Raw genomic sequence first — 14,535 nt, 5'->3', positions numbered from 1 at the left:
CTCCTGGAAAAGGAGATGTTCATGATAGGGGTCCCTGAAGAGTGACGGGGAAGAGGGGTGGTTGGGTGGAGTTGAGGAAAACAGTAGTGTATATCCTTCTGCAAATACACTGAGGACCCAACAGTCCGATGTTATACAGCGCCATGCCTGGGAAAAAGGGAAAAGGCAGTTTAGGAAAGGTCTGGGGTTTGGATCCTGGAATGAGACTGCTATGCTGCCCTCAGGCACAGCATCAAATCTGATATCTTCAGCCACTGGCGTGGCACGATGACCCTTGTTGCAAGGTTGAGGGGGTTGATGCCTGATGGTGGCGATGAAACCCTCTGTCCCGCTCTCTCCTTCGATAGAAGGAGGATTGTGCAGGTCCTTGAAACCGAAGCTGCAGAGGAGGTCGAAACTGCCTTCTTGATGACTGAGGGGTGTACAGTCCTAAGGATCACAAGGTGACCCTTGAGTCTTTCAAGCTATGCAGCCTCACATCTGTTGGGTCAAAGAAGAGGCAAGTGCCATCAAATGGAAGGTCCTGGATGGAATTCTGCACCTCTTGTGATAACCCAGAGGATTGCTGCCCTGATGACCTGTGCAGAGATATGATAGAGGTCATTAATCATGCCGCCAAATCTGCCGCATCCAGGAATGTCTGAAGGGCCGCCCTTGCTACTGCCTAACTCACATCCAGGATGGTGGTGAAATCCTGGGAATGTTCCCAAGGGAGGAGTTCAGTGAACTTAGTCAAAGAGTTCCAAATATTAAAGTTGTATCTCCCCAAGAGGGCCTGCTGGTTGACTATTTGGAAATGCAGGCTTGCCGTAGAAAAAACCTTATGGCTGAATAAATATAAGTGCTTTGCCTCCTTATTTTTTGTGGTGGAACTCAGCTGTCCTTGTCTGTCCCTCTCATTGGCTGCAGCCACTATGAGGGATCCTGGAGGGGGGTGAATGAAAAGGTATTTGAATCCTTTAGCGGGTATGTAATACTTTTTCTCAGCCCTTTTCACGATTGGAGGCAATGACGATGGAGTTTGCCACAGGGCCTTAACCACCTTTAATACCCTGTCGTGTATGTGTACGTTGAACTGGGTGTCCAAGGTATCTTGGAGTTCCTCAACCTCCTTGCCCAGGTTGGAGGCCATCCTTTTCAGGAGGTCCTGGTGCTTCCTGTAATCATCCAGGGGCACCGAGGGTTCCACCACCACCGCCTCATCTGGAGATGAGGAGGATGAAGGCAATACCTGTGGTGAAGGGAGTGGTCCCTTCTCCTGGTTCTGGGCTGAGGTGGATGCCTGAGGCTCTAAATCACCCTCCGAATCCGAGTCCGGAATGAGCAGGGCCCCAACGCAATATGGCCCATGGGTTCCAATAAGGCCAGTGAATCAGCCATTGCCTCTGGGGCCAGACAGATGTTGATGACACCGCTCCTCCCCTGTGCTACTTATGACAGTGTCGATGCTGGCTCAGATCAGGGCTGCATTCCCTCTCCGAGGTGGAGGAATGGGAGTCCATTCCTAATGACCAGGGTAGGGCTGCTGACTCCTCCATCTGACCCCTCCATGGTGCCAGGGAGCAATTGTGCAGGGAAGGGGACCAGTGTATGGAATTGGCCAGTCAGTGCTGCTCCGATGAGTGCCCTTCCGGAGACCAGTGAGGAGATTGGGATCAATGCCAGAAATCCCCTGAACCGTGCCGAGATGCTGATGACTGATACTGGGGGGTAGAGGAAAGGTGGCACTGGGAGTGTGACCGGTACTTGTCTGATCTTTGCGCTAACAAGGGAGATCTGGAGCAGGATCTTGAACAGTGGTGCTGAGAACGTGATGATCTCCCTCGTGTTGGTGACTGCGGTACCGAAGACCTTGGTGAGCTAAGTGGGACCGGTGAGCAGCGCGGATGCTGGGGCAGCCCCATTGCCTGCTTTCCCCTGGAGGCTGGTACCTTGTCCTTGTCTGGTACCGAGGACCCTGGTGTCGGAGGCACAGGCAAGGTCATCGGATCCCTCACTGCCTGAAACGCCTTGGGTGTCAACAGAATGGCCAGGTGGACGGTGCTTCTCACACTGGCCAGCGTCTGAGGTGGTTCCCTTGGTGGGGTGGTCACTTGGGGTCTGGGCGAGGGTAACTGGCCTGACACAGGTTCTCTACCCTGAACCTTCTTCTTGGTCCTCTTGGGTGCTGGTGAGCGGCCCCTCTCAGCATGGTGCTTCTTTTTGTCCCCGACTCTGGTGATTCCAAGTGGTGCCGGGAGGTGCTCAATGCCGGCAGAACACTCTGCACCGAAGTTGACATACTCGACACCGAGGCAGTTCAAGGGGGTTCCAAGGCAGGTCTCAACGCGGCCTCCATGAGTAAAGCCTTCAGGCGAATATCTCCTTTCTTGTTCTGGGCTTGAACCCTTTACAAATAGCACACTTGTCTTTTCTGTGCGCCTCCCCCAGACACTTAAGGTGGCTGTTGTGGGGGTCACTCAGCGGGAATGGCTTGTTACAGGCCACGCAAGGTTTAAACCCCGGGGATTGGGTCATGCCCTACCCGCAGGCCAGAGCCCTAACTAACTATTTACACCTCAATTATTTACACTAATCACCTAAGACTAACTAATCTAAACCTATCAACAGAACAAAGGAAAAAGCTTATCTCCAACAGAATGCCTTGCAGTCACAAGCGAGAAGGGAGTTCCAGCAACCGTCACTGGTGGAAAGAAGGAACAGAGAGGGCACAGGGCCAGCTACCCATCTTATACCATGGCAGAAGCGTGTGATGCCAGAGGGTGCTAGAGCCAGCCCTACAGGTACTGCTAAAAGGAAAAAATTCCGGTAACCATGCACGTTGGCACACACACACCTAGAATGGAATTGACATGAGCAAGCACTGGAAGAAGATCATGAAAGATACACAACAGCATATTGCAAGTCAATACAAATAAACATTTTTTTCCCCTTTATTGACATATTATTATTGGACCATTCGGACTGAGATTTTCAAAGGCGCCCAAGGGAATTAGTCCTAAACACTATTGCCATGTTGACCACGATACAAACAACTACTACAGCAGCGGTTCACAAACTATGGGTCGTGACTCCAAATGGGGTTGCGCCATCAGCGGATGGGGTTGTGGCAATCCCTATTGTGCGGAGGACACTATTTTGCTCCTTACAGTGTGACCTCACATATACTGTGTGTGTGAGGTCACAATGCCTGGAGAACACCATTTTGCTCTTCTAGGGTCTTGGAAGGAAATAATTCACTAAAATGGGTTTGTAATGGCAAAACGTTTAGGAACCACTGTATTACAGGTTTCTTTTATGCACCATTATATATTATCACTATCTGACAGTGAGATCTATCAGGCTGGGTAATAGTCTCCTTAGAGAAGGGCTAAATACCACATCTCAGGGATCATTTAAACAAGACGGGTCAAAATGCTATAAAATGTACTGTAGAGAACAATCCTGAATAAATATGGACTTGGTGACCTAACAGGTCTTTTCCAACTCTAATTTCTATGATTCTATGGTTACCTAACAGGTGACAAACATAGTAAATATTATGTAATAGTTTTTAATCAATCTCCCAGGAAAAAAGCCCAAATCAAATTCTCTATTTGTATGTCTTGTCTAATATATTCATATGAAGGTCTAACATTTAAAGAAAATATTGCAAATTCTGATACAGTACATTCCACCTAATAATACTTACAAACACAATGCATCCGTGGATCACCAAAGTAATTTTCCTCACATTCATCACAATGCCTTCCACTGTAGCCTAGTTTGCATGGACATTGGCCTGTGAACTGCAAAGACAGCCTTCGGTAAACAACTGCCAGCAATATGATTATATATGCAGTGTTGTTGTAGCTGGGTCGGTCCCAGGATATTAGAGAAACAAGGTGGGTGAGGTAAACATAAATTAGTCCAGTAAAAGATATTACACCCCCCTTGTCTCAGCAATATGATTAGGAAGAAATAGCATGGGCCAACTGAATAAACATATAATTTGAAACATTTTTTTTTCTCTGTGATTTATGACATACAGCTGCACAAAGGATGTAGTGGGATTGTTCACAGGCCTTTTTTTAACAGAATGAGTTACAGTATTGGCCCAAGTCTCCCAAAAGATATTGTCATGCTCCAGCTGCTTAATCATATATGGTTAAAAGCTGGGAAATAATGAAAACACAATGGATGCATGGAAAAGTCCTTAATTTACTGAGATGAAGGATTTCACATGTTCCAGACCTCATTATTAACTTCTGAGAAGATAAATGGTAGACGCTCTTAAACTCAGCTATCATCTGGCTATTTTCAGCCCATCTGAGGAAGAGTTTTTCTCTTGTATGTAGCAAAATTGCTTCATCAGATTTTTATTCCTTCCAGGGTAAACTACTGATCTTTAGAGCCCAATTTCAGGGTATATTAACTGTAACTTAGAATCTCAAGGCCACATTATGCAAATTGTCCTAGAATACATATTTTGGAATTCAAACAATAAAATTAACTTGGTGGAATTACCTGGTGAAATCTGTACTAACGTTATAAAAGTTAAGATCTAGTTTTATGAGGAAAAATTACAATTCCAACAATTAAACTAAAGAACAAACAGAAAACATAAAATAAAATCTGAAATTCTTTTAGTTAGAACTATGGGATAAGATCCCTTTGCTATGGAAGATTCCCATTGGCTTTAAAGGGATCAGAATTTCAACCACAGATTCAGTCTTGGAAAAACCTTGGATTTTTCTAGATTCCCCTAAACCCTACAAAGTGCATATAGATAAAATATGATAAAACATAACTAATTCCATGATAAGACCTAAACAAACGACATGACTTCAGTTAGAGAGACAACGTGTGTGTGATTATATCTTTTATTGGACCAACTTCTATTGGTGAAAGAGACAAGCTTTCCACTGGCACAGAGCTCTTCTTCAGGTCTGGGAAAGGCACAGCAAAATGCAAGGTGGAATAGATTTTTTTAGCACAAATAGCTAACATATTGTGAGAGACCATTCAAAGTGAAGTGGCCCATTAACACGTCTGGTCTCATAAATATTAACTCGCCCACCTTGTCTCTCTAATATCCTGGGACCAACCTGGCTACAACAACGTGTCTTCAGTTATTACCGCATGTAAATTAATGTTTAAAAGGACACTGTCAAGGTTGCCTGTTGGGTTGAAAATTTGACTAATTCTTTCCCCTTACACACATTTTTGAAGGTATATAATCCCTGTGTGCCATTTCCACACAAAATGCTACAGTGCTCCATTTGAGGAAGATACATGAATGCAAAGAGCTAATTGTTCAGGAGTAAACCCATCATAACAAAACAGCATGCATTATATGATGGACCCAACAACAAACATTTAATTTAATTTATGACAGCTTCAAACTTCTAAGAGATTGTTTTTAACAATGAGAAAAACAAAAATATCTGATAATTTATGAGGGATTCTTTGACCGTGTCCTTTCAAAATGTCCCTGTAACTTCAGACATTACATCTCCCATCTAGCAGAGTAGTTATCTTGCCTGATTGCACTGGTTACTTTGAGAGTTTCTTGGGTTACAGTCACAGAACTGACAACCTAGTCCGTTAGACATGTTCCAGGAGCCAGAAGCACACTGGTCACAGGTAGAACCTATTACATTAGGTAAGCAAGGGCATGCTCCAGTCACTTGGTCGCACAGGCAAACTCCATTTCCAGGTGGACATACTGCTGGGTTCACACCTGAAAAATTGCAAGTACACCCTGGAAAGAGAATGCCAATTATTATATTGGATAAAATAAAAGATTGTTTAAAATACATTTATTAAATTTAATTCTTGTTCCTCCATGAAGGGAACAAGTTTATGCTTATTTTCTAAGAGCATAGTACTGCATATCATTTCATAGTGGACTCTCTCATAGGAGCCCTATACACAGGGAGGAAATCTTGAAGCATGACTACGAATGGCAATTTAACTGACAGTACTAACACAATTAATAAGTATTTGTTCAGATAGTTCAGATTTGTTCAGAAGATAGCGTTACATAAATTGCTCACTTTCCATCATGTGTCTTATTAGCCCTGTAAAAGCAAACTCCTGTGTGCACCATGATTTCTTTAAGGCTGATCTTAGTTCCTGGTGGTAATATCTACTTGCAATTGAATTGTTTACTTACTTCTGCAGTTTGGAAGAAGTGCTGATCCAAAGTAACTTGGTTTGCAGAATTGGCAGTTTGGTCCATGTGTGTGGTTTAAACATTTTAAGCATTCTCCGGTGACCTTGTTACAGGAGTCTGGATCTGTTGCATCGATATTATTATTGCAGGAACATGGCAAACACTGAGCCCCTGGTCTCCCTGGATTCCCATAGAATCCATTGGGGCACTCATCACACCGATTGCCTGCCGGAAAGGAAGACAAACTCAATTGCTGAGTGCTAGGAACACAAGTGAAATCATTTTTGGACGTTGCTGCATTTTAATTGTACAGCCGGTTAGGATTACATGTACCACATTGGCCGGAGGCTGCAAATGTGTGGTCCTATCCACCCGCACCCAGCATCTCTTACCAAGGAAGTCACTGTGAGAGAGGTTGTAGGAGTTGGGAAATTTTGCAGGAATCTCCTTGTGGAGTTTTCCCCAAATAACCCCAGGGGAAGCTGGGGGTTTGCTTCTCTCATGGCAAGAGCCACAAATCTGCTCCAGAACCCAGCAGATTCTCATTATCCATACAGCTCCTGAGTGACTTGGCCAGGGCCATCCTCAGATAGGCTCTGTTGATTTACTGGCTTTGGGCCTCCTCACCCTGGCATTACTGCTGAAATGGAGTTTCATTACCAGGGCCTCCCCTGGTTGCAGGTGCACCAGGGGCTATATTACCTTACCTCAGAAATCTTCATGGGTTGACTGGGGGCCAGTGTGACTTCATTTTACCTCTGCCTGGCTCACTCCCACCCAACGCCTGTCCACCCTCTGGTCTTGGTCTGCAACAGGCTCTTAGGAAGTGAGGATATTGCCAGAGGGGTGGCTAATGTCTAACTGTGGAGATCTCCCAATGAGTGCAGATCTTGGAGGTATGACCTGATCTGCAGTAATTATTCATGGCAGAAGTCCCCTGGATAAATACTCAGCAGGACAATTACAATCCTTCAGGATTTAATCAGGAAAGAACTCCCCCTGACTGCAAAGGGCATTTGGCCTAAGTAAGGATTACGGAATTTGACTCAGTGTTTGGATGTGTTGCTATTTAGTTTTGACCATAGGCGTGCGCAGCACATTTCATTAGGGTGTGCACATTTTCATTAGGGTGTGCACCCAGGTAATCAGGGGTGTCAAACTCATCTCCACTGGCGGGCAACATTTGAATTACCCTCCGGCGGAATTCTCGCAGCGTGCTAGTCTCTGCTGAGAAATGACGCGAGATAGGGTATTACGGTGGCAGATCGCGGCATCTTCCCGTCCGCTGCAAGATCATGCAACTCTGTCCGCCGAGAAAATGGGCGCCCTACACGCTTTCGGCGGCAGCATTAAACAGACCGAGGTGTCACCGCGGACAACATAAAAAGAGTTCGCGGCACGGATACAAAACGTCGCTATGATACCCCTGCATTAGGGCGTGCCTGGGCACACCTGGCACACCCCATGCGCACGCCTATGGTTTTGACTAAGTAAAGGTGGATACTATATCAGAAGTTGGCAGCATATTTTGAGAACATAAGGTTTTGTCTTAAATACATGCTGTAAATAGGGAATAAAGCCAGCACTGCTGTTTCTACGTGGCTGGTGAAGGAAAAAGTATCAAATCTGCTTTTCCTGAGGATCTTTGGATAGGAACACCAGCTAACTTTATTTTCTGTATTAAGCATTAATTTAAGGTAAATCTTTCTGTGACGCTGGCTGGATTAAGGGGGCCCTTGAGGTGTATTCAGGAGCTCTGATTACTCCCTTCTACACCAATCTCGTGTTGGGGGTGTCACGCTGGCTGGATTGGGGGGGACATTTATTATGTTGCTTAATAACAATATGTCAAAATCATAATAATTCATATGAGATATGCCTTGTCAGGTACTGTTAGAAAGGCTATAATGTGCTAAGTAAAATGATAATGTTTATGTTCATGTGTTATATGTGTAATGCAAGTTATGGATATATTTGATATATCTGTATTTCAAATTGTGCTGTGTCTGGGTGACATCCCAGAGAGGATGGCTGCAGCACTAGCCTGCTTAGTGGCCCATTAAGAAATTCTCAGGTACAATGGGACCAGGGGGAGAAGCCAGGGATATACCTGATGAGTCACCAGGACTTACTCATGTGACTCTGGACTCCATCTTATTCCTGTAAATTTCCACAAGCAGCATGGCAAAGGCCAAAGGACATAAAAGGCGGCTGCCCCACATCCATTTTGTCTTTTGTCTTCAGTCTTCAGCCAGTCTTCACCTACCTCTGAATCAACTCATCTACAACTGAACTGAACTTAAGCTGTGAAACAAAGGATTGAGACCCATCCAGGTACTGGATGTACACCAGAGGGACTATGCAAGCCTGCAAACTCCGCAGTTCTACTTGAAACCTGATGTATATGGACTTTCCAATCATTTGTGCATGTGTGATTGCTTCAATTATTTAACACTTCTCTTATAGTTTGTTTCTTTCTTTTAATAATAATAAACCTTTAGTTTTAGTTACTAAAGGATTGGCTGGCAGCATGGTATTTTGGGTAAGATCCAAACTTATATTGATTTGGTACTGTGGCTGACCCTTTGGGGTCAGGAGAAACCCTTTTGGTAAAGAGCATAGAATTTTAAATAACTGGTCTCTTTAGTGGACCTAGTGGCTGTTTGGGAGCCAGAGACTGAAATGTAGTACAGGGAGCTGTGTATGTTTTTATTTTGGCTTCTTGATATCCAGTGTGGGGAATCAGAAGCACTGTTTATGGCTGGTTGGGAAGTCTGACTTCAGTGTCACCCATCAGTGCTGGGAGAATCTACTCTCCTTTTGCAGCCTGCCCTGATCTTGGCATTTTCAGGTGGCTACCCTAGGCATGGATGGGTCATACGTTCCATCTCACAAAAATAAGCTGGTTTCATTCTGATGGACAAAGGAATGGAAAAGCACTTTCATTTTTCCTCCCTGGAGATTCAGACTAATTTGACGCTAATAAATACAAAGTCAGGTTGCCTCAAAAAAACAGTAACATGTAAGATAACCCAGAATGAAACCACCCATTTGTAAAACAATAGTTCAAAGTAAGAAAAAACTGCTGTGACTGAGATATCAGATCAAAAATCCTCCATGTATAAAGAGCTTATAAAGGGAGGATGAGCACTTGCAACTCCCATTGACTTTAGCTCAGCACCACTGAAAATGGGGTCAGAAGGGGTAGATTCTCAGCTGGTGTAAGTTGTGATAGCTCTATTGACTTCAGTGGAGCTATGACAATTTACACTAGTTGAGGGTCTGCCCTAAGAGTCTCAGATTGAGCAGCCAATATTGGAGCACAGTTTTGCAGATCTGAGTCTTAACACATCAGGAGTTAGTAGAATAACAGACAACAGGTTTATCCAGTAATAAATGAAAAGAGAAATAGATGAATTTGCTTCACTGACTCCATTTTAGGTTGGGTTTCTTCCGGTGTCCTTAGTTTCTTGTTAGAACATTAATTGCAGAACTATTGCTTTCTCTGGATGGTCAGTTACTACATGATTTCCCCCTCTGTCCAGTAAACCGGACACTAGCCTTATTTATCTATTTTATTTTCATTATTCCACTCTGTCGCTGAGCAGATGGATGGGAATATGATGTGATTTTTCAATCTCTCCTTAAGAACTGTAATATTATAAAAAATAAACTATGTGATTCATACCTGAGTAGCCGTCAAGACAATTGCAGACTAATTGCAAAGTGTGAGGATCTTGGTAACAGGAATGTGCAAAATATCTATTGCTTGTAGGGGAATCTGGACACATACATGGGCGGCAAGGCTCTCTTGTGAGAGGATTTCCATAATAACCATCGACACACCTGTTAAAAGAGTCACCATAAAGTCACATTAAACTATCCTCGTGACAGATATACTCATCAGTCCATGCAGATAGCTTGGATTTTTCTATTCTATTTTTTAACATGACATCACTTGGCCATATAATGTTACTCTCATTATTTGATACAGAAGTGTCCAGACTTGAAGAGGTTAAAGGAATTAGAATCACTGCTGTATTCCCCAAACCTGGAGCAAACTACACTTTTTATGTTCAAGGGGCATTGTCAAATAGTGCTGACTCAATCATCTACTACTCAGAGACCTTTTAATTTAATTGGTAATGTAAAATTTTCTAAGTGTATATATTTTAAATCTACCACACCATCTCTGATACATTAAGTAACCATTATATATAAAGGACTAACAGTATTTTTTCTCTACTGCTTCTAAGACAGCTAGTCTGTCTGCAGAACTCAACAAGTAGCCTAAGGGCCATATTGTCTAAACACTAAACTATTTTCTATCAGAACTCCCCAGAGAATTCAAAGGGAAGTTCTCCTTACAACTAAATGGGAGGAGATGACTCAGCCAGCTAAACTAATCAGCCAACCAGCCCTATCACCAGAGCTGTAGTGACATTGCTGATGTTGCTGCAAGAACAGACAAAAAGAAGAGCTCTATTTCCAGAGGAAAATAATTTGTCATTCATATCGAAAAGCTACAAACCAGCAAACAGAGAACTGTTCATTTAGGCTCCTCAAAGATTATTGCAAACACAGAGAGAAGAGAACAGTTATTGAGAACTATTACTGTTTTGGGCAATTTTCCTTTTATATTGGCAGGATTCACAAATCTGTGGTATGTACAGCACCTTTCATGTGTATCAAGATACTGAGGGCCCAATCCTGTGAAGTGCTGAATGCCTCCTACCAGGTGCTGTGGGCCCTAGAAGTCCCTTGACTTCAGTGGAAGTAAAGATGCTCAGCTCCCTGCAGTAGCACACAGAACAGGGTCAGGCGCTGACGAGCTGACAAACAAACCCATGACAGCCATTTTGCACCTGTGCATTGTTGAATGAATACATAGCTGACATTAAATAGTGAAACCCAACTATACCCTTGGTTTCACGTGTATTTTTCTCTTTATGTCAATGAAACATGCTTACGGCTGAGGGTAGAACTGGGCCCTGAGGTTTGAAATGGCATTGCCTAATACTGAAAGATGCATATCAAACTAGCCATTAACATTCAGACACACTTTCTAGATGACACTCCTTGCATACCTTTCACAGTTACTTCCAGTTGTAAACCCTGTGCAGCTTAGGCACGCACCAGTCACTGGGTCACAAAGCTCTGCGTAGCCATTACATGGACACGGGCGACAATTGGGAAATCCAAAATACCCAGCCAGGCACCGATTACAGCATTGACCATCAACCTCTCGGCGGCATGAACATTGTCCTGTCACCTGATCACATAAAGTGCTCACTGAGCCTTGAGGATGGCATTCGCATGCTAGATAAACAAAAGAAAAAGGTGATGTCGTGTTATGAGCAGCTAAGTTTTGAATGTATTTTCCTGAAACTGGTCAGCATCTGATGCCATAAGATATGGCTTCATTTAGCTATGCAGCAGGAGCTGTAGGCCTAACTTTTCTTATTGTTCATGCACATCAGTGGTTGGGAAATCCCAAAAAGTTTGGTGTTCATAAGCTTATCTGAACCTCTTTGATCTGCAGTAGCGGGCTGTAAATCACACAAGAGGCTTCTAATAAGCCTTCTGGAATTGTCTGTTTCCAGTCTAGCTGGAATTACCATCAGAGCAATCCTTTTTTCAGCACTTCCATTTCCATTCCCAGTGGGAGCCAGGAAGTGCAGAGGAATATGGAAATGCGTGTTGGGAGGAAAGCTAATTATGCTCTTTGAATTCCAAACGAGGTTCACTTGGAGGGACGGGTAAAGATTCAGTTTGCTTTTATGTGAAGCACTGTTTAATGTTCACTGCTTAGTACTTACGGTAACATCCATGGAAACCAAAACCGTAACTTCCTGCAGAACATTTATCACAACAACGGCCTACAACATTAGGTTTACATTGACACTGGCCTCCAAGTTGACTGCAGCTGGAGCTCAGGGACCCTTGTGGATGGCACTTGCATGCTGTTGGGAAGAAAAATTCAAACACAGATTATATTGAAAGAAAAATAACATGAAAAATGAAGTTAACTATTTTCACACTTTCCCCTTCTTTAGCAGGTTTTATACTTAGAGTCACCAGAGTTGTGCTAAGAGAACAAAGTGGAGTCTGAGTCCCTCAAACCATGGGGTTACCTGTCACCAAATTATGTGCTTTGGACTATTTGACAACGTTACATTAATGATGATCTTGTACCAGTCATCAACACAAGCCTCAAAGTTCTAATCTGTATCTGCAAAGTTCAGGGTGGTGCAAAATTTGGATCCAGATACAAATATACTCAAAGTCTGAGGTGTTTGGTTAAGGCCTGTTTCTATCTAATATCTTTGAAGAGAGATTTGCTAATGTTGGGACATGTTCACAGATCATTTACAGACATCATCAACTAATGGAGGCGTTAACAGCAAATCACAAATCATCATGTTTCAGCAAAAGATGGAAAGACCATGCTAATTATGTCTCTTGTGGTAACTCTGCTTTCTATCCTGGCTACAACCAGGAAGAGCAGAGTTATGTAATTAGACATGATTGAATTATTTGTTGCAATTATTGTATCTGATGAATGCTGACATTTTTGTTACATATTGGCATTGTAAGCCCTTGCTGTAATGTTTGTTCTATGGGTTTGCTGTGAATTTCCCCTCATAATTTGACCTACACTATAGATGGTGGAATAATATTTAGCAGATAATTTACTTGATGATTTTTTTCTGTCAGTTGTGTATACTTGTGAATATTTTCCCCATTATTCAACTAGCTCTATATTTGAGGATTAATCTCTCTCTCACACACACACGCACACGCACGCACATCGCACATGCCCACCTACACCCACACACAATGGCACTGAATTTTTCAAATGGCAGAGATATTTTCTGGGTCAGTTGGCAGAAAGGGTGACATTTTGAACCTATTTTATCTGAACTGGGTTGCTCGTTCAAAGCAATAAGACATTTGTTTGCAGGACACGCAATACTTTTCGGTGTGCTGAGCAAGGCAAGTTAAATATTACTTGTAGGGATTTTTACAGTGCCTACTGGCAGCCACCACATTAGGAGTTTCTGTTTCAGCTCAAATGTATCTGAGTCTTTTGGCTGCTGCCAAAGTAGGAAAGGGCCAGCTCCAATCCTAGGCTCTGATCTTGCACACAAACAGTTACACATATGTGTCACTTTACTACCATGAGTTGTCCCATTTATAATAGTATAAATTTTCATGGAAATAAAGTTAAGCACATGCATAAGTGTTTGCAGGATTGGGGCCCTAAAATATAATCACTACTGATTTTTTTTTACAAGTAACGCAAAGAGCTGGGAAATTATTTCTGATGAAAACTGAAACATGTTAGCTTTTCCAGCCATATTTGTGGCAAGCCTTTTGGAAAGGATGGTGTAAATACTATAGTTTCCCATGAATAGGAATTTTCTAACATGTAAACAAGCAGATGTTACAATAATACAAATAACAGTTATAATAATAACTGTCATTAACTCTCTCTTTCAGATAACCCCCCCACCCCCACCAACAAATTCAATGAATAGACAAATTCAAATATAATTCACAGAACAGCAAATACACAACTGGAAAGCCAAGGATACATTTAAACTTAAGTCTATACTATGTCAGTGATAATTAAGAATTAAGAATCAAAACACACATTGATAATGCAGAAATTGCAAAAGACTCATTTTCTTTCAAATTTGCTATTGGTGGTATGGCACAGAAGAGCATGTAAAGATGACAGGACACCATGATTGGGGTACATACATGGCTATCTTACTATATGCCTCCTCGTGGCTACCCTGATCAATGGCTCTAAACAGTCGCAGCTCACATCACAGGGCAGGCATTTGATTGCATGCTCTACATTGTTTTTTCATTTGTGGACTCCTAAAAAATGTCAAATGGAGGTGCGGCCCACTTTGGAAATTCAACCTGTGGTCTGCTGACCCCTACCATAGGAAGTCTTAGACTGAAAACTGAAGGAACAGAATGCAACAATAAATGTTGCACGTGCTCGGCACAGCATTTGACACAGTGTGAGAAAGGACACTACACTGTGGCTTCTATGGTAATGACAACACTTCCAGGTTTTGACTTGTAGGTGGAAGTATTCACATACTTTTGATTGATCAGAAAAACGGATGGCCTTTTCTGGGATCTGAAACTTTATTTTCATAGTCACTTTAGACATAGTCTGTGGCTCCCCCAGGGTCTAAGGACCACAGGTTGAAAACCCTGCTTTACATGCTGTGAACCCATGACTGCCCCAAATGAGATCTTGTAGCCACTAGTTACTTTATATTTTCCTAGAGGGTGTCCCTTTGCCCATATGCAACCACCATAGCCAAACATATAGTTGCTATTAAAGGCCATTC

At 42.8% G+C, this 14,535-nt stretch overlaps 1 protein-coding gene across 1 annotated transcript in view; it reads right to left on the bottom strand.

Moving 5' to 3' along the window:
* LAMB4 (laminin subunit beta 4) overlaps positions 1–14,535 on the bottom strand; it is a 67,432-nt gene that overhangs the window by 20,353 nt on the left and 32,544 nt on the right. The window contains exons 19-24 of the mRNA XM_067563993.1: positions 11,977–12,120; positions 11,245–11,476; positions 9,846–10,003; positions 6,158–6,382; positions 5,523–5,743; positions 3,692–3,788 (exon numbers count right to left, since the gene is read on the bottom strand). Of these exons, the coding sequence (XP_067420094.1) occupies positions 3,692–3,788; positions 5,523–5,743; positions 6,158–6,382; positions 9,846–10,003; positions 11,245–11,476; positions 11,977–12,120 (1,077 nt within the window). The remainder of the gene's footprint in view (positions 1–3,691; positions 3,789–5,522; positions 5,744–6,157; positions 6,383–9,845; positions 10,004–11,244; positions 11,477–11,976; positions 12,121–14,535) is intronic.

This window comes from Emydura macquarii, unplaced genomic scaffold, assembly GCF_026122565.2.
Source record: "Emydura macquarii macquarii isolate MOO-44397 ecotype Brisbane River unplaced genomic scaffold, CSIRO-AGI_Emac_v2 contig_2636, whole genome shotgun sequence".
In the NCBI taxonomy this organism is placed as follows: domain Eukaryota; kingdom Metazoa; phylum Chordata; order Testudines; family Chelidae; genus Emydura; species Emydura macquarii.
This window is presented reverse-complemented; position numbering and strand designations above follow the sequence as displayed.